Source organism: Akebia trifoliata, chromosome 1 (genome assembly GCF_017979445.1).
Source record: "Akebia trifoliata isolate Shusen 1 chromosome 1, ASM1797944v1, whole genome shotgun sequence".
Classification (NCBI taxonomy): Eukaryota; Viridiplantae; Streptophyta; class Magnoliopsida; order Ranunculales; family Lardizabalaceae; genus Akebia; species Akebia trifoliata.
The window spans coordinates 3,796,439-3,810,040 of NC_141375.1; the positions used below are offsets into that span (position 1 = coordinate 3,796,439).

General features: G+C 34.4%; 2 protein-coding genes across 2 annotated transcripts; both read right to left on the bottom strand.

Moving 5' to 3' along the window:
* Positions 1–2,523: 2,523 nt before the first annotated feature.
* On the bottom strand, positions 2,524–3,392 carry LOC147410437 (putative germin-like protein 2-1). Its single transcript, XM_086441292.1, has 2 exons — positions 3,226–3,392; positions 2,524–3,132 (listed from the first exon to the last, which is right to left on the bottom strand). The coding sequence occupies exons 1-2, from the start codon at positions 3,353–3,355 to the stop codon at positions 2,576–2,578; spliced, it is 687 nt and encodes a 228-aa protein (XP_086297418.1). The 5' UTR covers positions 3,356–3,392; the 3' UTR covers positions 2,524–2,575.
* A 4,960-nt stretch (positions 3,393–8,352) lies between these two features.
* Positions 8,353–10,328, bottom strand: LOC147410438 (germin-like protein subfamily 1 member 14). Its single transcript, XM_086435438.1, has 2 exons — positions 9,195–10,328; positions 8,353–9,065 (listed from the first exon to the last, which is right to left on the bottom strand). The coding sequence occupies exons 1-2, from the start codon at positions 9,313–9,315 to the stop codon at positions 8,509–8,511; spliced, it is 678 nt and encodes a 225-aa protein (XP_086291564.1). The 5' UTR covers positions 9,316–10,328; the 3' UTR covers positions 8,353–8,508.
* Between the last annotated feature and the right edge of the window lie 3,274 nt (positions 10,329–13,602).

Below are 13,602 nucleotides of genomic sequence, written 5' to 3' on the forward strand. Positions count from 1 at the left end.
TGAGTTAGAAGTTTTGGAATGGGCTGATTTTTGGTGAGGATGATCTCTACGGTGAGGAGATCATCCTCACCAAAAATTAGCCCATTCCAAAACTTCTAACCCATGTCTACAACTTGAAAAATCGTGGACCGTCCATTTTTTGTAAACTGTTTTTGATGGGGTTAGAAGTTTTGGAATGGGCTGATTTTTGGTGATGATGATCTCCTCACTGTAGAGATCATCCTCACCAAAAATCAGCCCATTCCAAAACTTCTAACTCATGTTTTGAAAAATGTTTTGCCAAAAAGTTTGCTAAAAAGTTTGCCATTGAACGTGACCCTATATATATATTGTAAGATTTTCATGGTCTATTTTTTTGTCTTATATTAATTCTTAGTAAAGGGTAGAGATGAGTTCCTACCCGAACTTTGTGGCATATGTTTTTTTTTCTTTTAATTATAAAATTTCAGATTTTGATGAAGTCACATTAGGGACGTTGAGATCATCTTCGACGATTTGCTATGTTTTATTTCTTAAGTTGATTTGCTTCCATGATTAAGGGTGTATAGGATTTTGGGGAGAATTCTTGATGTTATCTTATGCTTATTAGAATTATTTTAAATCAATTTATTGAATAAATGTGTTGGATTTTCATTTTAAGGATCTTTGTTATTAATTGCTTTAGAAAAATAGATTTGTAAGGATGTTGATTCCTTTTAACATGTGTTATTAGAAAGGTTGTAGAATATTCATTTGTTGTTGAAATGATGTGATACCATTTGGAGAAAATTATGTAACTCACTCACGCATATTCTTATATTTGTTCTTAAATTTTTAAAAATTATTATATTTTAAATCGAGTCGTCTTTGTTGTCACTGTTAGTGGATAACATAAATAAATAGAAAACGAAAACCTATGTTATTTCGTTGCAATCCCTGCTTAAACTTCTCTTTTTGTTCTGATTTTTTTTTTTTTGAGGAATAGGTTTTGAAACTTAACTTCGACATAGCTTTCGTCCCATACTATTTAAATAACAAAAATATTTATTTCGGATTTGATCGTCCAACCTACTAAATAGGACTATAAGAAACCCATTTTATACCTCTATTTTTTGTAAAAATATTTCACATGCCGAACAATGATTTTAAAATACATTTCATATTTTTCTTGGATCCCAGATTTCAGTAATTTCTATAGAATTTAAAAATCTCTACTTTCAAATAAAAACTGAAGTGTGTAAAAATGTTAGAAGTCACACGATGTGTTGTTAAATCCTAAATTGTGTCATTATACAAAACCTTTGTTTGATATTTTTATACCAAAAAATTAAATATTTTATTTGGTTTATCATATTTATATTGGGGTTACTTCAACCATCTTTCTAAATTCTAAAATTGGGTGTTTCATTAAATTTCGATAAAAATTGAGCAAGTTATGAATTTTTGATTGAAAGTGTGTTAAATTGTGCTATTTGAATGTTTCCAAGAAAAGGATTTAGATAATGCTTTTAGCTAGATTCAGCACGTAATTTTTTACCGATGTGAGTAAGTGGATTATTCCTAAATTACCCCTAAGTTATGGATCATGGTTCAAATAGTGGTAATGGGTCGGTTTATGGATCTTGAAACTTGGGGTATGACATGAGGTTAGAGAGATAATTCAACTCAAATGGTGATCAAATATGACTTGGAGGCAAGATTAGAAGAATGAGAAGATTATCAGAAAACCTTGTAGGGGGAAATTAGGAAAAGGTTAACTCATGGGAATTGTAGGAGTTGAGAAGGTTTTCTTGAGGAATAGACCAATTAGGGAAGGCTTAGATAATCATTTCCTTAAGCAAATCTCGTGCACACATGGGCTTGTAACTGCCCAATTGAATTGACTTTTGGTGAGAAAATTGATCTCAGAACAAAATTGCCTTGCATGTAGGTGAGTAAAAACAAAGCAAAAATTGACCTATTCAAGAACCAAATGAATGTCAAAACAATAGATCGTCTGCCCGATAGGTGACCGGTGGCCTGGCAAGCTTATGCTTGGTCATTAGTCATTAAGGGCAGGGAAAAATTAAAATTCTTACATATGCCTTGGTCTACTTGATCTTACTTAAAGTGGGTCTTACTCAATTGATCAAAATTCTCTTGATTCATGTTCCTTCACTAAATTCGATTGAGCTTGCGGGCTTATTCGGTCAAATTGGGGTGTTTACAGTCATCTTCAAATGGTACAAATTCTCCCAAATTTTTTTTTTTTTTTTTGTTATTTTATCAAAATACACGAAAAGAATCCTATTTCGTGTTAATAAGGACTACTTGAACCCACAACCTCAAAATTGCATTGCAATATGTAATACATGAATGCTCGTTTTCATTATAGAGATAACGCCTAACCATCCAAGCAATCCATGCAGGTTCCATAAGAGGGAAACCGATGGATAAGAAATCAAATAAGAGAAGAAGATACTTATTTGATGCAAACTACTGATAATATCTCAGTGTGTAAACACAAACAACATAATCATTTATTATATTAATTAAAATCTGTAGAACAAGTCAAACTGCATTATTTAAATATGGTAGAAATATAATAGTTGTAGTTCTAGTACTTGCTGGGCATCCAAAATTGAGCTTGGAGATAATCAACCATAGTCTTATCAATTTGGAAGGCTTTGCCAAGAACATCATCTGAAATGGGTGGGTTAGAATCAAAGACTGCGTTAGCAATGGTGATGACACCTGGGTTCTGGCTGCTTAAAGCAGCAATGACGACTGCGTTTGTGTGTCCGACGTTGAATTGGAAATGAATGAGCCCAATGGGGAATACAAACACATCTCCCTTGTAGAGGACCTTGGTGATGAGGCGGTTATTATCGGCATTGGAAGTGACGAATCCGACGTAGAGGCTACCCTCCAAGACTGTTAAGATCTCGGTGGCTCGGGGATGTGTGTGGGGTGGGTTGAGACCATATGGCACATAGTCTATGCGAGCCATGGAGATACCAAGGGTGTTGAGTCCTGGTATCTGGTCCACATTAGCTGGAGTCACATTGAACCCGAGTTGGTTTGATGTGTTTCCTGGTATATTGAGCCCATAAAGGAAGAAGTCCTCAGCTGTAGCAAGCTTGGGATCCTTGCAGAATTTCCCATTCACAAACACTGCAATTTAAAATTAACTAAGCATCAGTCAATGTGATCATATATATAAACTACTCTGATTAAGAATGCTATGAGAAAAAAGGGAGTGACAACCATCATCCTTGTCTTTGATGGCAACACAAAAGTCTTGTAGGGGACTAGGATCAGAGGCAAAGGAAGGGGAAGAAAGTGAGGTAAAGAGAACAAAAACTACAAACAAGTGAAAACCCATTATCTTCTTCATTAATTAACAACTAAGAGAAAAACACAAACAATTTGCTCCTCTAGTGTGGGTGAGAATTCTATCATTATAACCATGTCTACTTATAGAGGGATTGAGAGAAGCAGTTGAAACGGTCTCATACATTTTTTGCATTTTGTTTTTTCCAAGGGAGAAGGTAGAAAGACTTGGCAAAGTCCTCAAAGCACTAAACTAAAGATTATCTGTTTGAAAAATTGTATCAAATCTTTAGAGCCTAAGTATGTAGACCTAATCAAATTTAGGATGGGTGGTTTCAATAAAGATAACACACGCATCCCGAGGATTTTTCGTAGGATAAACATCACAGTTAAATTTTCTGTTTATTAATTAGTCAAACTATCGCAACCCTTTTATATATGATCAAGTGCACATTCAAATGAATTGCAGAGATAATTTTGATGCTATGAATTTATGCGTTTGCCAATAAGGGTTGTTGGCCATGTCACTACAAATATTTTCAAACAGCTTACCTCAGAGAAAACCCCAAAGAACAATAAATCTGACACAGTTGAAATGATCAAAACTGTCCAAAAGCATATCCTAAGACTTGGCTTGATTCCTTTAATGAAGTATTAAACCTTTATTTGTTAAGGTTGGAAGGATACTTTAAACATTCCTTAATTAAGGGTGATGAAGACAGTTTCATGTATTTTTCTAAAAGAATCAACGTTATTGTTAATTAAATATATTGGTGTTTTACCAAACCGGATGAGTATTTTATTGAAACTAACCAGGCATGTTTTTTAAACATTTATATAAAAAAAAGGAGTGCGGATCGTATGCACCCAGGATGGAGGATTAAAGCCCTCCTCCCTCACCCCAATACATGCCATGTAACCCATAATCCAAAAAAGGAGATGTTTTAGGTGTTAATTCCTTGGATTTTGGCTTATGTAGCGTGTATTGGGGTGTGGGAAGAGGGTTTGAATCCTTCACCCTGGGTGCATACAACACTATCTGAAAAATGGAAAATTCTACGGGAAAATTTGACTGGCCAAGGCCCATAAACTTTAGAAATCAAACTTTGATGGCCTCGGGCTGTCGTAACTTGTGATGTTCCTTAGATTCGATGGCTTAGAGTCGTCAAATTTCTCCCATCCTCCATTAATTTGATGGTTTTGACTCATCGAAAGATAAAATTCAACAATGAAAATTTTGATGCCATGATCTATCAAATTTTACGAAATTCAACGGCATTGGGCCGTCGAATATGAGTTTTTTTCATATTGTGCTATCCGGACTCTAAAAATAAAAGTTAACCTGGCAAATTTGCATTTTTCTTACTCCTCACGAGATTCCTTTCTAGCAAAGGGTTAAAAACTCAGACATCCAGATGGCTTGTCTGAAATCTCACTCTCCAAACCAACCAATTAATGATTCTGTTGGAAAAAGACTATGAAAACTGGAATAAATTCAGTGAAGGAAACTGATTTAAAACAATTCAGACTTTAAGGCTCGATCACTATGGAGCTTTTATAGACAATTATTCTCCCTTCTGGATTGAAAAACAAGTAGACAACGAATCTAAAGAGAAATTGCCTGTAGGATACAATGACGCCTACACTCAATTTTTGTTAAGTCATATTATGTACGATTTGAATTTAGCCTAAAACACTTAGAAAAAATAAATAAATAAATAATAAAAAAAAAAAAAAGAAAGATTTTATGATGCCAATCTTTTAAGCTTTGAATTAGGAAAGTATATTATTTTTCGGAGAGTAAACAAGATTTCTGAGTGGCTATTTATAGTTAGTTCTGTGGCTATTGACCAAGAATCAGGGGTGGATTTACAGTGGGGCCTGGGAGAGCACTTGCCCGGAGAAGAATTTTCAAAGTGCATGGTTTAGTGAGCTATTGCAACAGATTTTAGTGGATGACAAAAAAAATCTGCCACTATTAGCTCCACAAAAAATTTTCCACTCTTAATTGCCCTCACAACTATTTTTTTTCATTCTTAGTTGTCCCCACAAAATTTTTTCCACTCTTGGTTTCCCCACATGGGCAAAATCGTAGCTCTGCCCCTACCAAGAATCATGACCCATGTCTCTAGGGTCACGAGTTGTTTGATCGTGTTTGATCTTAGATTTAACGATCCAAGTCTCATCCCACCAAAGAAGTGTGTTTCATCATTAACATGTGTTTGTTGGATCTGCTCAATTTAACAGTTCCGATCACATTCGATTGGACACCATGTAATTCAACGGATCCAATCAGATACAAATCATGAACCAACACACCCAATCGGATACCAATGTAATCATGTGGTGTAGATCGCACCCAATCCATCAGACATGATGGATCAACCCCTATTGCTTTTCCGCATGATGCGCAAGCAGGTGGTACTTCCCACCACCTTCAAACGCTGAATAAAATCTGTAAAGTTAATTCAATTAAGACACATGTCTTTATTTACTCATTGTTATTAGTCTTCCCACATTTTCACTTGTGAACAATGTGGGACTAAACCATTTCCATAGAAATTCCCAGAAATCCAACTTCAGATAACTAAGACCCAAAAAATAAATAACTAAAAAAACAGAACAATTTTATATTTTGAAAAATTCCAACAAATTCATCAAATTGCCTTGTCCAAAATCTGAGACGACTAATTTAATATTTTTACAATATTGTTTGAGTTTGTGAAAACTTGTCTTAGTCAACTAAGGGTACGTTTGATTGTATGGAAATCAGGTGGAAATTGCAATTTCGTGAAAAACTGCTATTTTAAGTGTTTGGTGCGTTAAAAATTAGAAAATTACGTGGAAAACAATTTGTGCCAACAAAAACGATTTTCCTTCATTAGCAGCAAATCATTTTATTTCCTATCCCCCCAAGGAAAATGGTTTTCCGTCACACCTAGCATTAAAATTTTAAAGTAATGAATAAATTTTTATTTGTAAAATAAATATTTTTTATTCGATGATTAGAAAAAATAAAAATAAAAAACCAGGTCGAATTTTTATTTGTAAAATAAATATTTAAATTGTTAAAAATTAATTATTTTTATAAAATAAAATTTTAATTAGCTTAGTCAATCATTTTTTTGTAATTTTCTGATTAAATAATACAGTTTAAATTAGTTAAATATTTATTTTATAAATAAAAGAGAGCTACTATTCGTACTCCAACTTTTGTGGCTTTTTCGATTTCATGTAAAACCTTTTGAAAATTGAAGAGTATTCATCGATTCCTCTTCTTTCTGATTTTTCCCTGGGTCAACACTAGATGGAAGAGAGAAGAAGGTTAGAGATTGAAAAAAGATAGAGAGCTTCTATTGGCACCTCAACTTTTACTAGTTACACTCCAATTAAAAATAAAGAAAAATAAGTAAATGGTTAAGAATTAGTAAAAATTCCGGTGCTAATAGAAGTTCTGTCTATTTTTTTTCTCCTGATATATTTTTTTGTTTAAGATTTTATATGACCCCAAATCATAATTGTAACAACTACTGAAGTTTTTTGAACGAGTGCTGTAATGTTGAAATAATAATTTGAGCCAAACCTTTTTAATGTTTGAATAGTGTGTTCTAATATTTAATGGAGGTGTGATAAATAATTTATGAAATTGGGGTGTAATAAGTAATAGTTGCGTTGCCAATAGCAGCTCTCGATCGAAAAAAAATGACGGACCAAGGCCCACGAATTTACGACTGGACTAAGCCGTTGAACAAATTTTAAGTAGCCAGGCCCGTTGAATTTAGTGCATTTTCATAGTCGAATTTTGGTGTCTTTCTCAGCATTCAAGTAGTTGATTGCTTGCATTTATATGAAGGTATTATTGTACATTGATCAAGCACTACATAAAAAAAAAGGGTAAATTCGACACAAAGGTCCGTCGATTTTACCCCTTTTCTCACTTGGTGTTTAAAAGTGTCGCACCGAATTTACCCCTTTTGTGGCCATCTCAACATTCAAGTACTTCTTGCATGTGTTTTTATTATAAATCATTAAAATCCAAAATGAATATTTTTTTTTTGGGGATCAGTAACCTTATTCTTAATGAGCTCGGTAACTTGGTGCTGGTGGGATTTGTACTCAGATCTCTGGTATCATCAACCAAAGACTTTATCAACTAAATTAAGTAGCAGGCACCTGTCAAAAAGAATATACTTTGAGTGCAAGATGTATTCAGGTTATACAAGACCTTAGGGTTATGACTTACTATATGCTCAAGCCAAATTTTTTTATTTCACAAAAATAAATTTATCCGCCACCTTATATATTATCATATCGTATTTTCCAAGAAAAATTACAAAAAAAAATTTTGATCCAAAAAAATTAATACAAAGTTATTAGAAAGTAAAATAGAAAATGACTGAACACTTTCCTGACTAACACACAGAGGAAAAAGGCCTTACTAAGCCCCCATGAACCATCAAAAAGGCCTCAAGATACATAAAAGCAGACGTTGAGATTTTTTTCAGATTTCGATGATAAGTTTTATAGATCTCGACATCTTTTTTACAGTGTATGAGACATAGTAATGCCTTTTTTCCTCACTATGTTAGTAAGGCTACTTAGACTTACAAAATAAGAAAGGTAGTAAGTATTTTGAGAGAGGTTGTATGATGGATTGGAGAATTATCAGCCCGGTCACATTTTTAACATTTATATACAATCATAATCCACGGCTATATACCCATTTGATGTGTATATTATTGTAAGTAAATACAATACAAGCCACAAACTTAACACCTACTTCAAATTGATTGTCTTATCAGAAAATCTTGTATAATACTCATTGTGAATGCATTGCCTTAAAGGTGCAAATTCTCCCCATTATCAAAATGCACGAATACCCCCGTTTTAATTCTTTCATGTTAATCAGTTCTTAAACCAATGACTTTGAAATTGCATTGCAATATGTATACCGAGCAATGAGTCCAAGCCCAATATGCAAATGCTCCTTTTCATTATGACTATAACGTGTAAATATCCAAGTTCAATAGAGATGAAAGAAGATAGACAAGAAATAAAAAACGAGACAAAGATAGTTATTCGCTAAGCAAAATACTTGATTATTTTATCTCAGTTTGTAAAGACAAACAACATAATCATCTCATTTATTATAATAAGATCTGTAAAACAAATCAAATTGAATTATTTATATTAGAAGTATTAGTAGTAGTAGTAGTTCTAGTACTTGGTGGGCATCCAAAATTGAGCTTGTAAATAATCAACCATATTCTTGTCAATTTGGAAGGCCTTGCCAAGAACATCATCTGAGATGGGTGGTTTTGAATCAAAGACTGCATTAGCAATGGTGATGACCCCAGGGTTTTGGCTGCTCAAAGCAGCAATGACGACCGCATTCGTGTGCCCAACATTGAATTGGAAATGAATGAGCCCAATAGGAAATACAAACACATCGCCCTTGTTGAGGACCTTGGTGATGAGGCGGTTATTATCGGCGTTGGAAGTGACGAATCCGACATAAAGTCTACCCTCCAAGACTGTTAGGATCTCGGTGCCTCGGGGATGCGTGTGGGGTGGGTTGAGACCATAGGGTGCGAAGTCTATGCGAGCCATGGAGATGCCAAGAGTGTTGAGTCCTGGTATCTGGTCCACATTAGCTGGAGTCACATTGAACCCAAGTTGGTTCGATGTGTTTCCAGCTATATTGAGCCCATAAAGGAAGAAATCCTCAGCTGTTGCATGCTTGGGATCCTTGCAGAATTTCCCATTCACAAACACTGCAATTTAAAATTAACTAAGCATTAGTCAATGTGATCAGCTAAAAATATTAAAATAAAATAAGAAAGCTATCATTTGTATATATAAACTACAAAAATTACAATGATAAAAAAAAGCTATGAAGATACCAGCATGCTTGGTGTCATTGATGGCAACACAAAAGTCTTGGAGGGGACTAGGATCAGAGGCAAAGGAAGGGGATGAAAGTGAGGCAAAGAGAACAAAAACTACAAACAACTTGAAACCCATTATACTTCTTCCTTAATACTTTCTAACTTGATGTTCTTAAGGGTAAGAATTCTAACACTACAATTATATCTATTTATAGAAAGGTTGAGAGATATTGTTGAAATGGTCTCATAAATTTGTTGCCTTTTTTTCCAAGGGAGAAGGTAGAAAGACTTGCCAAAGTATATAGACCTATTCAAGTTTAGTTTTAGTTAACACGGAATCTAACAATCTGGGGATGACACATGCATCTCGAGGATATGTCATGTATTTCTAGGATAATCGTGAGGGTTGGAATTTGTGTTTTTAATAAGTCAAAGGATCATAACCCTTTTTATATATGATCAAGCTGATTCAAATGAATTTCAGAGATAATTTATGCGTTTGACGATAAGGGTTGTTGGCTATGTCACACATCTTACCTCAGAGAAAAAACCGAAGAACAAGAATCTGACAAAAGTTGAAATTATCAAACTGTCCAGAAGAATATCCTAAGGCTTGGCTTGATTTCTTTAAAGAAGTATTAAACGTTTTTTTTTGGTTTATAGTAAGAGATTACGTTAAACATTACTTAATAAAGGGTGACCGTGACACTTTAGAAGAGAAACTTATGAAGTTTTTCTCTAGAAGAAATCCATGATATGGTTAATTAAATAAATTGGCTTTTTACCAAAACAGGTAAGTATTTTTTATTTTTTTGGAAATTACTAACCAGACATGTCTTTAAATAGAGAAATTTCCCTAAACGTGATCAACTTTTGAAGAAATTCCCATTTCAGCTGACTGTTCATTATAATTCCCAAAACATGTAGAGTGAGATGGCAGGTTTTTCGGACTATCTCGCTGGTTTAAGGTAGTGCGATATCTTTGATTTTTTTTTCCATTCAATATGACAATTTCGCTGGTTATAAAAGTGAGGATCTCCTATCTGACTTTTCATGTTTTGGAATTAAAATGAACAATTTCTTCATATTTAACTCACAAAATAGTAATTTACCCTTCTAAATATTTTTCTATCCATACCTTTCCTTTAATGTCTGGAAACTCATGTCTTGCCACAAAAATATTGTAAAATTCAGGGGCGGAGCCAGGATTTGCATGTAGTGGGGACAAACTACTAGGTTTTTTTGTTTGAAGTTGAAGAAAAGGATATTTAGGTTATCTCCAATTAGTCAATGAGAGGAGTCCCAGTAGTCTATGAGAGGAGCCCCAGTCAAGATGCAATGTTATCTTCCAAAAATTAGTGTACAAAAATTGGAGGGAGGTAAGTAGGTAGGGGCAAATGGGGAAGGTAGTCAGGGAGTGGGGCATGTGATTAGTTCAAAATAGAGGGGTATCTCTACAGTTTTGTATTGGCAAAAATTGAGGGGAGGTGAGGGGGTGGGGGCAAATAGGGGAGGAGGTTAAGGAGTGGGGGCTAATGGGACAGGTAATTAGTGAAAAATATTGGGATATCTCAAATTTGGTGGAGATGGGGGAGGGTATTGCTCGCACTGACTGCATACTAGCTCCACCCCTTTGTAGAATAGTCTAGAGTCTTGGGAGCTTCGTCTTTATTGACGAGCCACATATATATATATATATATGGGGGCGGTTCAAGGGCCATATGTAAAAACATATGAAAAAACAATGGTTTTTCAAAATATGGGTTAGAGGTTTTGGATTGAGCTGATTTTTTGCAAGGATGGCCTCACAAAAAATCAACTTAATCAGAAACTTCTAAATCCATCAAAAGTGATTTACAAATTATTGACAAAAATTGGTAAAAAATCGACGGTCCACATTCTAAATCACTTTTAATGGGGTTAGAAGTTTCAGATTGGACTGATTTTTTTTTTCCAGACGATCTTTCCATCATAGAGATCATCCTCACAAAAAATCAGCTCAATCCGAAATTTCTAACCCATATTTTGAATATTTATTAATGTTACATTGTTTTTTCATATGTTTTCTCATATGTCCCTTGAACCTGACCCTATATATATAGGGTCCCGTTCGGCACCCTAAGTTTTACCACACAATTTAACAAATGCGTTTTGTCCTACATGGGTTAGAAGTTTCGGAATGGGCTGATTTTTGGTGAGGATGATCTTTATGGTGAGGAGATCATCCTCACCAAAAATCAGTTCATTCCAAAACTTCTAACCCCATCAAAAATGATTTACAAAAAATGGACGGTCCGATTTTTTCAACTTGTAAACATGGGGTTAAACATTTTGGAATGGGCTGATTTTTGGGGAGGATGATCTTCTAATCATAGAGATCATCCTCACCAAAAATCAGCCCATTCCAAAACTTCTAACCCATGTAGGACAAAAAACGTTTGTTAAAATGTATGGTAAAACTTAGGGTGCTGAACATTTCCATATATATATATATAGGGAAATGTTCAGCACCCTAGTTTTACCACACACTTTAAAAACGTTTTTTGTCCTACATGGGTTACAGTTTTGGAATGGGCTGATTTTTGGTGAGGATGATCTCTATGATTAGAAGATCATCCTCCCCAAAAATCAGCCCATTCCGAAATGTTAGCCCCATGTTTACAAGTTGAAAAATCGTGGACCGTCCATTTTTTGTAAATCATTTTTTATGGGGTTAGAAGTTTTGGAATGAGCTGATTTTTTTTGAGGATGATCTCCTCACCATAGAGATCATCCTCACCAAAAATCAGCCCATTCCGAAACTTCTAACCCATGTAGGACAAAACGCGTTTGTTAAAGTGTGTGGTAAAGTTAGGGTGCCGAACGGGACCCATATATATATATATAGGATGGCGTTATTACGACCCCCTTTGCGACACACCATTTTGTCTTATATAGGCAAAAATGTTTGGAATGGGTTGATTTTTTGTGAGGATGATCTCTGTGATGAGGGGATCATTCTGGCAAAAAATCATCCAATTCCAAAACTTCTAACCCCATCAAAATTGATTTACAAAAATTGGACGGTCTAAAATTTTTCAACTTGTAAACATGGGGCTAGAAGTTTCATAATGAACTGATTTTTGGCAAGGATGATCTCCTCACCACAGAGATCATCCTCACAAAAAATCAGCTTATTCCAAACATTTTGCCCATATAAGACAAAATGGTGTGTCACAAAGGGGGTCGTAATAACCCGACCCTATATATATATATGGGTCCCGTTATTTGGCCAACAGTTTGGCAAACACTTTTTCAAAACATGGGTTAGAGGTCTTGGAATGGGCTGATTTTTGGTGAGGATGATCTCTACGGTGAGGAGATCATCCTCACCAAAAATCAGCTCATTCCAAAACTTCTAGTCCCAGTTTACAAGTTGAAAAATCGTGAACCGTCCATTTTTTGTAAATCATTTTTGATGGGGTTAGAAGTTTTGGAATGGGCTGATTTTTGGTGATGATGATCTCCTCACCGTAGAGATCATCCTCACCAAAAATCAGCCCATTCCAAGACCTCTAACCCATGTTTTGAAAAATGTGTTTGCCAAACTGTTGGCCAAATAACGCTACCCTATATATATAGAGAGAGAGAGAGAGAGATTGTTAGCCTTATGGAGATCCTTAAATAAAAGATCATTATTTTAAAAAACAAATTATGAAAAAATCAACAAATTTATTTAAGGTTTAGGATTTAATATAGGCTGAAAATAAATTGGATAACATTTGACAAGGCTTAGTTCAGTTGAATTTTTATTTTAGAAAATGTGATTTTGCCAATATTTCAGTAATATATATATAGACTAATGATAAATTGATGTAGCAAAATATACGCAGCTAACGTGGCAAAGGCACAAAACCGTATATATTTTTCCTCGTATATCCCAAAGAAAAAGATCTTTGATTTTGTGCCATTGCCCCATCAGCCACGTATATTTTGATTTAACATGGCACATCTACAAAAGTATTGGGACTTTTGAGTGGGGGTTAAATGCCTTCTCAACTACAGCTTTGTCGTTAGATAGATGTCCTATCGACTTACAACACACTTTTTTTATTTTTTTTATTTTAACTCTCTCTAATTTTATTAAATCTCAATTTTAACCCATTTATTATTATTTTACCTATTAACCTCAACTTTTTTAATAAAAATGGTAAGACTTACTTTATTACTTTTGTTCTTGATTCCTCTAATTTTACTATATTTTATTTTTCACTCTTTTCAGCCAATTTATTATTTTTTCCTTTTACCTTTTTATCTCAATTTTTTTCAATAATACCCCCTCCTATTACATTTTTTTCGCTTTTACCCTCTAATTTGACTTTAGAGCCCACAATATTACATTTTTGTGTTTTGTATGGGGATGAACCTCTCATCAAATTATAGT